This window comes from Miniopterus natalensis, chromosome 4 (genome assembly GCF_054644295.1).
Source record: "Miniopterus natalensis isolate mMinNat1 chromosome 4, mMinNat1.hap1, whole genome shotgun sequence".
NCBI lineage: Eukaryota > Metazoa > Chordata > Mammalia > Chiroptera > Miniopteridae > Miniopterus > Miniopterus natalensis.
The window spans coordinates 65,058,050-65,072,026 of NC_142084.1; the positions used below are offsets into that span (position 1 = coordinate 65,058,050).

A 13,977-nucleotide genomic window follows, 5' to 3' on the forward strand; every position below is an offset into this window, starting at 1 on the left:
GAGGTTCGCATGGCTGGGCCAAAGCCACTTTGTTGACGACCCTGGAGGCCGCCTCCTTCACAATCCGGCCCAACCTGCATGACGTCTTGAGAGGGGGTGGGGATGGACAGAAATACAGACACACGTGTGCAGCAGCACGGGATTCCGGACTCACCATTTCTGGCAGGTGTGCCTCTTGACCGTGCAGCGGAGAATTTGGGGGGCTGAATTTGGGCTCTGGACTGCTCGTGCAGCCCAGAGCTACTGGGGCAGGCGGGGAGCACGCAGGGTGGGCCGTCTTTGTGAACCTGCTTGAGGCCAGCGCGTACTCACCTTTGAGGCACCTGTGCCAGTCTCTCACGTGGCACCCAAGCCACAGGACACCCTCACTGATCGCCTCACGCACAAACACGCCCAGATGCCTGTGACCTGCAGAGCGCTGGGCTCGGCATGGAGGAGCACGCAGGAGCAGGGAGGGGGGCAGGGGTGGGGGAGTGCTGTGTCTCCGAGGCCCCTGATCCCAGCAGCTCAGACACCCTGGCCCGAGTTGCTGTCACTCTCGACTGACCCGTGATTCCCCCCAGGTGCACACACCCAGGGGGGCTTGAATGTTTGAACACTGAAGCTGCTTCCAGTACAAGGCCTGGGTGGCTACACGTGACTGACTGAGAAGTGGGAGGGGAGGAGGGGCGCAACGACGAAGGCCACAGCAGTGGGTACCACGGCGGCGGAGGCCACACCAGAGGCCACGCCAGGCTACACTGAGCAGAGAGGAGAGAGCAGAAGGAAGAGAGGGAGGCAGGGAACAGTAGGAGGAGGGGCCTGTGTAGGCCCTGAGCTCGGAGGAGGCAGAGAGGGCAATGTCGAGGGCCACCGTGTGGCCCAGAGCCAGCTCCTGGCTGTAGTGTCCTGGCCAAAAGGTAACTTGTTTGTGACAGGGAGGCCAGGCAGGTACAGCAAAGAACTCTAGGAATTTGGGCCCTGCACTATCCCCAAAACCCAGTGTCAGCTCTGGTTCCCACCACTCGTCCTTGGTCATGGGGACCCTGTGTTGGGGGGGAAGGGCCACCTGGGGAGATGGTCTCTGCACCCTTTTCTCTCTCTGGGGTGTGAGCTGTTACAGCCTCATGTACCCCTCTAATTAGCCCCAAATCAGGAAGAGGAAGAGGAGAGAGGTGCAGTCAGGAACTCCTCCCAAACTAAGGGGAAAAGCCACAAAACTGGTCCCCAGGAAGACAGAGAAGCCAGAGCCCGTAGGACCCCACGGCCCCGGTGGGGAAAGTGAGGACAGCGCCGGTGGACAGGTCTGAGGTCAAGGAGCGAGGAGGGCATGGGCCAGAGGCACCCCCACCCCCTATCCTATGGCAGGCTCCTCCTGGGTCAACGCACAGAGGACGTCTGTGACGGCCGAGGGTCCCCCCAGAAGATGAGGGCGGGTCCGCGAGACACCTACTGGACTGCAGCGTGCGCTGCCGAACCACCGAGGTGAAGGCGCCCAGGCCCTGCGGGGAGCGCGCCGCCAGGCGGAAGGCATACTCCGTGTTGGGCTTCAGGTCGTCCACCACGAACGCTGTGGCTGGGTCGAAGGTCCTCCCGACCTGGGAGCAGGGGCAGGGGCGGGAAGAGAGGCACACAGAGACACAGAGGGAGACAGAGACAGAGAGACACAGAGAGACAGAGATATAGAAGCAGAGACAGAGATACAGAGATGACAACAGAGACATAAACAGACACAGAGAAACAGATGGAAACAGGTATAACAGAGAGACAGAGATTATGAGACAGAAACACAAATAAGACACAGGAAAAGAGAAATGGAGAGACACACAGAAACACCAATGAATTAGAGAGAGAGAGAGACAGGAGAGAAAAGGGAGATAAAGTGGGCAGAGGGAAGGGGGAGAAAGAGACAGAGACACAGAAAGAGATAGAGAAACAGGAGAGAGGTGGGAAAATTAGCAATACACAGGCAAAGAGCAGGGGAAAGAGACATCCAGGCAGAGTCAGGGAGGTTCGAGAGGAAGCTCAGAGCAGGCGAGGGAGGCCCAGTGAGCGCCGCTGCAGCCTCGCCCCCCGCCTGGCTCCCCAGGTACCTCTCTGCCGTGGTCGCCTTCCCGGAACAGGAGCTCATACTTGACGATGCTCTCTTGCCTTGGGGGGCTCCACGAGAGCCCGATGCTTGTCTCAGACTTGGCCTCGGCCCGGAAGTTCATGGGCTGGCCAGGTACTGGGGGCGGAAAGGCAGAGGAACAGAAATCGGGGAGAGGCCAGGGAGGGGTCCACCCCTGGGGCACCTAACCTGCCACGTGTCTGCATTCTCCTCAAAGAGAGTCCTGTGGAGCTCAGGCTGTTTGTCTCCAGAGGCTTCCAGAATGTTCTCCCACTGGCCTTATTACTCCTGTTTTCCCGTGGGACCCCCTATTGCCTTCTTGTTGTCAGTTATCCACCTCAATTCTCCCACCCTCTCTGCATCCAATGGAAAAAACATTTACAAATCCCTTTTCAAATCACCCCAGCACCTTCCCCCTCCCTCAAATTGTCAGAGAAATTGGTGGGGACAATATTTGGAAATATGGATCTCCATCCTTTCCAATCTGTTGGCAGAATCCCAACCCTGCTATCCCTTCGCTTGGGTTGCCTCAGTCTTCCTGGATTTCAGGGTCAGGAAGTCTCAGCCCATGAGGGAAGGACCAGAAACATGCAGAGAGCTGGAGTACAAAACACCTAGATGCTCTCCACCCCAATGCCGGTCCTTCTACCTGAGTAGCGGGAGACTGGCCCACTGCCTTTGGGTCATGCACGTCCCATTTGTTATTTCAAAATGGGCAGCATGAATTTCTCCAATGAGAGCAGTGGACAGGGGCTCTCAAACTCAGATGCTGACAGGCTGGGCAGTTAACGGAGAAGAGGGAGGCAACTGGAAACCGCACCTTTATTCAGATGCAGCCACGGGGATCTTTCTGGATGTCTGACTATAGCCCCGTGGGCTTGCCAAATCAGATTTTCCAAGTACAGCCAGAAATTTGGGTTTTCTGGGACAACTTCCTGCTTTGAAACGCTAGCATGAAAATATTTTAAAGCATCGTGTGGGACAAATAAATCACTTTGTGTCTTCCAGGCAAGATCTGCCAGCTGCCTATTAGGAGGAAGCACATCATCGCACCATTGCCTCTCCCTCTGCTGGGACACCCCAAATCCTGCTGTCCTCACAGAAGCCATGCTCACAGGCATCTCACCTCCCTGCTGTGTCTTGACCTGGATGGGGTCTGAGAGGGGTCCGTCGCCCACAGAGGTGAAGGCCAGCACACGCACGGTGTAGGTCTCGTCCTCCAGCAGGCTGCCCACGGTGGTCAGCAGGCTGTCGTCCACATTGTGCTTCTGCCAGTTGCCCACAGGGTGCTCGGGTTCCATGGTGTAGTAGATCCTGTAGCCTCGGATCAGGCCGTTGGGCTCCACGGGTTCTTCCCACTGGATGATCATGGTGGTGGCACTCAGCATGCGGGCCTGCACATTACGCGGTGCACTGGCTGGGGCCTGCTCGCCCGTGCGGGTGACCACTGACTCACTGGGGGGACCCTGGCCAATGGAGTTAACAGCTGACACCCAGATCTCATACTCGGAGTTGGGGCTCAGGCCGCCAATGCTGTATCGTGTCGTGGTGATGTCTTCTTTGATCTGGTACGGCCCATCCTGGCTCTTGGATTTGTACTCGATGACGTAGTAGGACACAGGGTCTGGGTTACCCGAGTCCCATGTGATGGTGATGCTCGTAGCTGTATTCTCTGTCACCACTGGAGTCCCGGGGGCTTTAGGGAGAGCTGTGGGTGGGGGGCATGGTCACACGTTGGGCATGTTGCCTGCAGGCCTTGAAAACTGTGTGACTTTCTGCTACACAACTGCCCTCTCTGAGCCTTAATTTCCTTGGCAGTGACCACGGGCCTAAGGACCCGACCCCTATCCCATTACCTGTAGCCGGGGTCAGCAAATGAAGGTCCAAAGGCTGGCACCTATTTTTATAAATACAGTTTTATTGGAGCAGCGCTTACTTATTGCTTTTCTGTCACAGTGTAACAGTAGCCATGACAGGACAGATGAGTGCATGCAGCAGAGGCTAGTTGGCCTGTAAAGCTGAAAATACTGACTTTAAAAAAAAAAATTGCTATTTAACAAAAATATTTATATTTGAAGCAAACACTGGCGGACCCTGGTCCACAGCTCTCTCTGCGGTCACTCTGCTCAGACACGGGGCCCTTCTGTCTGCTCCCACTTCCTGTTCCAGTACCTGCAGTGCCCAGATGGACGCCTGGCCAGCTCCTTCTAAAATCACCCCTTAAGCCCTCATTCACCACCAGGCTAGAGGCTACTTTGCCCAGTTCTTATCACACACAAGGTTATCTCATTTTCACATGTGTCTGTTCTCCCCACCAGCAGAGCTCAAGTTTTGTTTACAGCTGTGTCCCTGCACCTGGATAATTGTGACTTTCTCTACCACTCGTCCCAAGATGTCACACCACACAGGCCCAGGAAGCATTCACCAAGAGTCCAATCCCTCGGGAAAATGACCAACAAACCGTTAGCTGACCTAGGGCAGGGCTCATTAAACTTATCCTGCAAAAGCCCAGAGTGTAAATACTTTTAGCTTTGCAGGCATTTGTGGAGACTAAGCTCTGCCTTTGTAGCCAGAAAGCTTCCACAGATAAGGCGTGAGCCAATGGGTGTGTGCCAATAAAACTTTCATTTTTAAAAAAGTTTAGGGCTGCAGTTTGCTGGCCCCTGTTCTAAAGCTAGAAAAATATTTGTGGGCACCTTCCTCTGAATCTCACCACAAACTTGAGACACAGGGAGAATCTGTAGTCCTCACACCTTACCCTCCGTATCTCTCTGAGTCTTTGCACAAGCTATTCCCTTTTCTTCAAACTGTGCCCCATCTTCTTCGGCTTATTCCCTTTCAACTTTTAGTCTTTCCCTGACCTAACTTTCCTGGGTGATGGGGCCTTTACTCTGGGGTGTGAATGGCCCAATGTACCCCCCATCACAACCCTAATTAGCATGTATCATAGCTACATGGCTGCGCAGGCATCTCCCACGTTGGACTGTGGGGTCAACAGAGCAAAACTATGCCTCACGCCATGGGGCCAGGCCCAGAATAATTTATAACCAATAAATATATGTCCACAGAACTGTCCCCTTCAAAGCCACAAATGTCCAATGCCAAAACTCAGAGGTTTTCCACCTGTACCCCATCACCTGAACCTGAGGTCCCTCCACCTACCTCCCCCGTGCCCCCTGCTTACATTTCACCGTGATCTGGGCCACAGCCTCGATGACGCCCAGGCTGGACATGGCTACACACGTGTAGTTGGCAGAGTCCTTGACATCTGTGAGTTCCAGCACGTTCCGACCCACGGGCATGTCATCTTCGGGTGTCAGGTCCTCAGCTCCCTGCATCCACTTGACATATGGCATGGGTGAGCCCACGGCTACACAGGTGATGTTCACGTTGCCACCTGGCATGATCTCGTGGCTCATGGGCAAGATGGAGAATCGAGGAGCCACGCGGCGGACTGGGGGCAGGAGGGAGATGCATGGGGTTGGGTGTGGGGGGGCAGAATGCAGAGGAAAAAAGAAAGAAAAGCAAGAAGATGAAAGAAAGAAAGAAAAGGAGAGAGAGAGAGAGAGAGAGAGAAAAAGAAAGAAAGAAAGAGAGAGAGAGAGAGAGAGAAGAGAAAAGAAGGAAGAAAGGAAGAAGAAAGAAAAAAAGGGGGGGAAAAAGCGGAAAACAATTTAAATATAAATGGCTGTTTCTTTTCCCCCAGTTGAATTTTTTTTTTATTCCAAATGAAAAGAAAACAAAGAAGCCAAATTAAAACCAAATTCCAACACAAACAAACCAAAACTTCAAAGGAAGGTACTTCACAAACAATAGAGATATATCGATATATAATCAGAGACATGAAGCATTATTTCATAGCAACAGGGTTTCAGAGACCAGAGGGACTGGTCACAGCACAGTTACAAACACAAAAATTTATCAGCTGTTTCTCATCTTTGATGACAGATGTGGCTTCAGGGAGCAGACCCTCCACACGCTCTCCCACGTGGGGAGCTTCAGAAGAGCCTGGCTGCATGTGGGGGACTCTGGGAAGGACGGAATGAAGAGGGAAAGTCAGGGGAAGAGTTGGAACCAGGAGGCACAGGGGGCCAGAATCTCGGCCGGCTGCCCACCCTCACCCCCCTGGTGACTTGGGCCCCACCCCCTTCCCTGGGGGCCCTCTAGGAAAAGATGAGAAACTCTAATGAAATTTTTGTGGTTTTTGGGTATAGAAACCCTTCTAAAAGCTTCTGTCGGATCTCACAAGTTTCCATTGATAAATGCAGCTCTCAGAGTCACAAACAGCATGCAAAAGAGATTGGTCAAGAGAAAGAGAAAAAGAAAGAAAAGGAGAGAGAGGCAGGAAGAGAACAGAGAGCTAATGCATTGAAGAGGCCTGGATCTCAGGGGCCTGAGTGCACACTCGTGTGGGTACCAGAGAGAAGAGACAGACGAGGCAAGAGAGAGAAAAAGAACACAGGGAGAGGGACAGAGAGAGGGGGGGACAGAGACAGAGAGGAGGAGGGAGGGGGCCCACTTCAATGCTGCATATTAATTCTAGCGGATGTGACCCAATGTGACATGTCACATTGTTACATCACAGCCCTGGCAGAATACAACAATAATAATAATAATAAACGTGGGGAATGAACTTGAACGCTGAGAAAACAGGGACATGTTCTGTGCATTTCTTAGCAGGAAAGCGGATGCAGCCTTCTGGCCCCATCTCGCAGACCATGAAGGCAGCAGGACGCATTTCGGGGGCTCCATTTTCAGAAGTTGGACAGGTTTCTGGGTCGGGGGGTGTGGTGAGGGGCTCATGCTAACGGGCGCCTGAACTTCTAAATGGCTTGCTGCCCCTAAGGGAGGTATAACCGCAGTGGGAAAGACTGAGGTTAGCCTAGTAAATCCTTCCAGCCAGGCAGCGCTTGTCCCTGGCTAAGATCTTGGGGCTTTGAAAAGCCACGTGGGCAGATCCCCAGCTTTGGGTGGGCCAGGGAGTCTTGTCTCTAACTGTAGAGAGGACAGAGTAGAGTCTCAAAAGGCAAAACAGGGCCACAACTTTCAGCATTCCGACCTGCCTCTAATTTTCACATGGTATTGGGGGTACAGATGCACCCCTAAGAGGGTGTTTGTAGGGGGTGTAGCCTGCTCTACAGAGGAGGGGGCTACAGGGATAAAGGAAGGCAGCCTGGGTTCCCAGCAGAAACCCTAACCTCTGCTCTCTGAATCTCTGAATGGAGGCAAAGAGAAGGGGGGGCTCTGGGAGGGTAGGGAGGAGGGCCAAGACGCTGGCAGCCCTTCGGAAAAGGAAGCCCCACGAAAAGTCCAGAGTCATGTTGGAGACAGGATGGAGGAAGTGGAAGGTATCCCCTGAGGGGAGGAGTGGGACTGGGACAGGGAAAGGAGACAGAGGGGCCATGCTGACAGACTGGGGGTAATGGGTGGGGCTCTGAGATGGGGGGTGGCTTTCCGGCAGGGCTGGGGGGAGGGAGTCGGGGGAAGAGAATGGGGTCCGGCCAGCCAGCGGACGTGGTCCAGGCCAGCCACCGCCGCCAGCATCCACAGCGAGGCATACCAGTGGGATGCCCTACGCTGCGTTGTCATGGAAACGGAACACGATGGGGGATGAGCGTGGGGAGCTAATTAATCAAGGACAGAAAACGGCATCGACGTCCAAGCCAGAAGAAACAAATGAAGAAACAAAGCGGAAAAAAAGAAAAATCCAAAACACCAACCAAACAAAAATTCTTCCAAAACAAAACACCCAAAAGCAAGAAGAAAAGAAAAAAACATGGAATGGGTGTGGGGCTGAAAATCGGGGTCTGAAAGGAGGAGGGCTGTGGCTTCCCCGGGGAGGTGCCCCCCACCCCTGGCAGAACACAGGGTCTGGCCCCCCTACCCAGCACCCAAGAGCCTCGGCGGCCACAGAGGTGACATCCTCGCAGAGAAAGAACGTTCGGGGCAAACCAGCCCGGCCCCACTGGAGCCCCTCTCTATAGGCCCACTTCTCAGTGACACCTTGCCTGTCATTTGGGGCTGAACAAAAACTAGAGGACCAGACACTAATTGCACAATAAGGTCAACTCCTTGAGGCCTCAGAAAACCTCTCTGGGCAGAGGTGGGGGTGCTGATGTGGCTGAATGAGCCCTGTGGCTTTGGGAAGATCCCTCATCCTTCTGGAGCCCCAGTTTCCTCATATGTAACATGGAGGCAATCAATGACATTCGAGGCCACTAAACTGCCTGGGGCAGTGCCTAGAACAGAGCTCAGCCTGGCATGGGACTAGTGAAGTTTCCTTCTGGACTTCCAGGGTGCTGGGAAGATCAACTAGATTCTCTACCTTAAGAGAGTTTGGGGATGGATTACAATTAAAACATTTTTTTAAAAGGAAATAGTAAAAACTTCTACTAAATCCCCATCTCACTTTATTCTGCCCCCCCCCAACTTTGAGAGGCAAATGTTCTAATGCCAGTTTTGTGGGTGAGGGAGTAGAGGCTCAGAGAGGTGATAGGGCCAGCTGAGAGACACAAAGGAAGGAAGTGATGGAGCCAGAGATCAAAGCCAGGCATGCCTGGCTCCTGCCTCGGATAAAGTGAGACTTCTGTCACCTATAGGTAGCAAGAATTATAGCCAGATGTCCCTTTTTGGCATTTGGCTCTTTCAAACTTGTGTGTCCTTACCCACTGAAGACACCAAAGAGGGCAAAAGTACCCATCGCCTATATACTGCTATCAACTGAATAATGCCCAGTAACCGCCAGTTGGATAACAACCAGCAGCCATCAAAATAGATGCCCAGAAGCCTTCAGTAAAAGGCTTACACTGAAAGGGATTGTTGGAACATCAAAGGGCATAAGAGCTTTAGAATTTAAAGATTAAATGTGAGCCCGATTTATTCCTCTGTAAGGCTCAACATCTTGCCCAAAAGATCTTGTTCACATCTGATCTTAACATATCTTCCCTTAGCACCCAGCCAGGCGTGGCTCAGCGGTTGAGCATTGACCTAGGATCCAGGAGATCGTGGTTCGACTCCCAGTCAGGACACATGCCCGGGTTGCGGGCTCGATCTCCAGTCGGGGCCGTGCAGGATCAATGACTCTCTCATCATTGATGTTTCTCTCTCTCTCCCCCTCTCCCTTCCTCTCTCTGAAATCAATAAAAATATGTTACCAAAAAAAAAAAAAATTCTTCCCTTAGGAAGTATCATCATTTGGAAGGTATCTTTTTTCAGAAGTAGAGACAAGGCATACATCTTGAATAAGTAAAAGACTTGCCGTGCAAGGCTGTTAACTATAAGTCAGTTAAATGTGGGAGGGCAGTTATCAACAACAGTAATTTTAGTGCTTATGATCCCCAACATGGCCGGCAGCCATCAGTTAAATGGATCTGCCAATAGCTATAAAAGCTGACACCTAAGACACTTTGCCCACTTGCTTTCTCACCCACCCTATTCATTTCTAAGGGTGTGATGTGGGGAGAGGGCTGGTTCGCCACGAATTTGGGGAGGACTGTGCCCATTGGCACTAGGTGACTCAGAACCCCCTTGGGGGTCTCATAAGGCTTCCAGGCATCCTCCCAGCTGGCAAGGACGGGCGGCTGACGCTGTGTTCTGCCCAGTTTGGTGCTGACACCCACCCATGTCATCTTTCCACCCCCGGCTGCAAGTTTGAGGTGCGGGTGAGAAAGTAAGGTGGGCGAGGAGCCCACGGGACAGAGTGGCCCCGCGGGACCCCCGCCCCCAATTACCGACCTGAATGGAGGGTCCAGGCAGGTTATAAGGGGACCACACCAGCCTTGGTCCTCAGCACGCTCCAGCTGGCTCTCGTTTCCAGCTCTTCTCATCACCGAGTAGCCGGGGGTCCCAGCGGGGGGACCCGCATGGGTGAGGGGGTCAGGAAGGTGGGCGGTGGGGGGGGCGGGTTTGGGATGGGGGTGGGTCGCTTCAAACCCCGATTCACATGGAAAAACAACTCAAAAACCATCAAAGCAACCGGGAGACAACCCCTCCCCCAAGCAGGAAGAGGCAGAAACTCAAACACCAAAGTGGGGTTCAGGGGAGAAGGGTGGGGGAGGGGGGAGGGGGAAACTCAAAAGTGAGGTGATCTGGTTGAAGCACTAGGTAAGGAACTCAACAGTGTCAGACATCTCAATGATTCAGCAAGCCGCAGCTCCGAGGGGGTGGGGGGTGGGGCTCTGCTGGGCATTTTGGGGTGAGAGAAGCTACTGGATGCTCCTCCGGACTCCAAAATGACAATGAGGGTGGGGAGGGCACGGGAGAGATGCCAAGAAGTTCTGCAGCCTCCACGGGTTTAAGCTTAGATTACACCTGTCAGGGGAAGGGAGGGGGTCCGAGGCCTAATTTCAAATCCCTTCTCAGCCCCTCCATTGAACCTCAGCCTGTAGCCCAGGGAGGATGGGTACCCCAACACCACCACCGCCTGCCTTGTGCATCTTCTCCCTCCCCCCACTCTTGCCTCCCTTCTCCCACCACCAGCTCCCTCCGCCATCAGGATAGCATGCAAGGCCTGGAGGGACCTGGCTGGAACCTTGGCCCACGGGCTGACCAGCGGCCTTGGCAAGTTGGCATTTTGAACTGGACATTTTACTGCACTATAGATTTTTTTATTGGGGTTTTTTTTAATACCCTCTCTCTCCCCACTTTTTTTTTTTTTTTTTGGTTCTAGTAGAAATTGGGATGACATCTTGCCAATCAACTGACTCCCCTTGACCCCTTCACTGCAGCCAGAGACAAGGGCTTTCCAAATGACAAGGTGTAATCTAATGTTCCCCTCACCCCCCACCGAAAACAGAGGAAACAGCAATGCAAAGAGCGTGAGGCAGGCAGCAGGCGAGAGGTGTCTAGAGCTCAGTGTTCCTGCAGAACGCCTCCCTCCCCGCCGCCCGCCGTGCCCAAACGGAGGAAAGCCTGCCTCCCCACCCTGGAGCCCCCTCTCCCCTAGGGATAAGGGTGGGTGAGAAGGGCTGGGTCCTGATCTGCCATCGCCTACCCCCAAGTCAGGGGTCTTGGGGGTGGCATGGCTAGGTATAACCAGCAGAACTGGGGAGCTCGCCAACACATCCTCTGGAAGTCTTTCGGGAGATATAGGAGGTGAGAGGGGTTCCAAGCCCAATATCTTCATCTACTCCTGTTTCGGCAGGCCAAGAGGTAGAGGGAGCACTTAGAGGTCATATCCACTAATTACATGGCTTGAGTGCCAGAAATTTAATTTTAAGAACAATTTGTCCCATAAAACTCCATGACACAGATTTATCTGAAAAGACTGGGGCACAGGTCTCATATAAAAGGTTCTGAAGAACACCTGGAAATAGGGGCAATCTAGATCTCCCCCTGGTGATGGGCATCGAGCCCCAGTTTCTTAGTTTAGCATTCAAGACTGGGTGTTAAATGACCCCAGCCCCACATGGCCTCCTCTAAAACCCTGATGATATCTTAAGGCCCCTGGAAGTGGAAAGTTCTTCCCCACTGTCTCCAGCTTGCTCTGAATTCTCCCTGCACATTCCCACAATAGAAGCATGTGGCACATCATTTAACCGGGTCCTGTGCATTGTGGTTCAATAATGCTAATTTGCTAGACCAAGTGGTAAAGATACCACCTTTTGCCACTAACTCGTACCTTACAATTTTAAAGAGACAAAGAAGAACATTAACAGCCCAGGAGCATATAATCTGACCATCTTCCCATCTTGTCAAAAGCTTTAGCTTCATCTTACCCAAGGGAGTTCTGGGAGTGTAGCTGCCAGCTGCATTTAAAAATGGGCTTGGTTTTTACTTCGGTCCTTTGGATCTGAGATAAAGTTCAGGAAGAGAGTGATAGGTCTGAATATTCCACCCCCTAAACAACCCTGGAGATTGTGAACTGAAGAAGAGTTACATTTGAGGTGGAAATTCCTTGCAATTAACTCCCAGGACTGGATGCTCTGGCAACAATGTAAACGCTTGTAGTTCTGAGGGCAGAACATGCCAGGTGGCCCATCTCTTCTGGTGGGCTGGCACTTATCTGCAAGGGTAGCTTAGCACCCAAGCTGGGCCTTTTTTTGCCCCCTTCTGATACTGTGGCCACAGAACTGCCTAGGGGAGTGACAGGGCGTGAGATGAGAGGCGTGGCTCTGGGGAGGCCACTGATCTCACAGGAATGGGTTTGGAGCCAGGAGAAAATGCGACCAGTGCCTCAGAAAGGCACTAGCAAAAAATGAGATCTGAGCAAATGAATTAGCCTCTGCCCTTTCAAAGCAGTTTCCCATAAGCCATATTATTCAAACAGTGGATCTGTGAAGTACATAACAGGGAAACTGAGGTCCCCAAACAATGGATGGTGACTAGTCCAAATCATTTGCTTGAACTTCCCTGTTCTACAATCCCACTTGCACTTTCTTTTGTTCCATGTACTATACACGGCACTTGAGGATTGTTAATGAACTTGATGGACTCCTCCCAACTACCCTGGGAAATAGGCATATTAATGATCCTTATTGTTTAGACGAGGAAATGGTGACTAGCCCAAGCTACAGAGTCAAAGAACAGAGGCAGGATTTGAACCCTGGTCTGTTGGAGCACAGAGTCTGTGCTCTCACCACTAGGCAATACTGCCCCCAAAGTCCAAGTGGTCTTCAGAGATCCTCAGCTCCCTCAGCTCCAATTCACTGGGACTCAACTTTAGTAGAGGCTGGGAGAGCCCTCTCTTCCATCTTTTGGGACTTCCATGAAGGTCAGCCTGAGAGCTCTCACGCTGGATTAAAAAGGAGGCAAGAGAAATACACCCCCTCTTTTTGCATCTAAACTCCTCTTGCCAACTTGGCCCTAGGCTTAATAATTGGGAATTTATCAAAGGCAGGTAAGGAATAATAGGGGGAAAGGTGACCCCCAAAGAGGCTGGCCTCTGCCCTCAGTTACCATCTATGTTGGGTAGTGGCTGGGGGCTGGGGATTAGAAATCTAAATGGATTTTACTGGAGACTGGTTTGGAGGTTTGAGTGGGACTCTCAAGGGCTTGCCTTTATTCAAGGGAGGGAGCAAATGATGGGAGCATGCATCTCTGAAGGTCTGCAAGAGTGAGAGACAGAGAGAGAAAGAGAGCTGAAAGAGAGAGAAAGGCAGAGAGAATCGGGGAGGCAGAGAGAGGGGTGGAGGGGTGGAGAGGCTGTGTCCAAAGTTCCCTTGGGTTTTCTCCAGAATCCCACAGTTCCGATGCTCAGGTTCTCAGAAAGTGACCGTGCTGTACTACTGGGCAAAAGACACCTGTGACTAGACCCGGAGCTTGCGAGGGGGTGGGGGAATCAGCCACACTGCCTGGGAGGCGAGGGCATAACACTAAAGAGCAGGATGACTGGCTGTCCTTCTTCCAAAGTCTGTCAGGCTGCGCTTTCTGATGGGCGGTTCCGTATTTGTGCCCAACCAGGCCCCACAAAGTCGTCACACCAGCTGCCATTCTGAATGCTGCCTGTGGGTCAGGCATGCATCATTTGGGGAGGATGGTCCAGTTTCGGGTGACCGCTTCCCGCACTTCGACTTGTCACTATATTGAACAAGGCCTCGAGATGCCGACTGCCCATTTGGCTGCGTTTCAAACGCCGCTTTTTGGGGCTGTTTGGGAGGGTGAGGTGGCCTCATGCTGAAGCAGAACGGGAATTGCTTAAGTCCGCTTCCAACACCGCTGCCTGGCAGGGCCGCCGCACCAGATCCGGGCAAACGGGCTGGCCAAGGGAGGTCAGGTAAACCCGGCTGCTCCTCCCACCCCCCACCTGGGCCACGACACCTCCCACCACCTGTCTAGCCCCCTCCCTTGCACTCGGCGGTCACTTTCTGCCGCAGCATCCCAGCTGTGGGACTTCCGCCCTCCGGGACGGTAGCTGGGACAGGAACACTGGCTTTTAAATCACAATGCGT

General features: G+C 52.8%; 1 protein-coding gene across 10 annotated transcripts in view; it reads right to left on the reverse strand.

Moving 5' to 3' along the window:
- PTPRS (protein tyrosine phosphatase receptor type S) overlaps positions 1 to 13,977 on the reverse strand; it is a 99,198-nt gene that overhangs the window by 28,057 nt on the left and 57,164 nt on the right. For all 10 annotated transcript variants that reach the window (XM_087816679.1, XM_087816678.1, XM_087816677.1 and 7 more), the window contains exons 7-10: positions 5,274 to 5,543; positions 3,216 to 3,797; positions 2,073 to 2,206; positions 1,433 to 1,577 (exon numbers count right to left, since the gene is read on the reverse strand). In XM_087816679.1, coding sequence (XP_087672805.1) covers positions 1,433 to 1,577; positions 2,073 to 2,206; positions 3,216 to 3,797; positions 5,274 to 5,543 — 1,131 coding nt within the window. The remainder of the gene's footprint in view (positions 1 to 1,432; positions 1,578 to 2,072; positions 2,207 to 3,215; positions 3,798 to 5,273; positions 5,544 to 13,977) is intronic.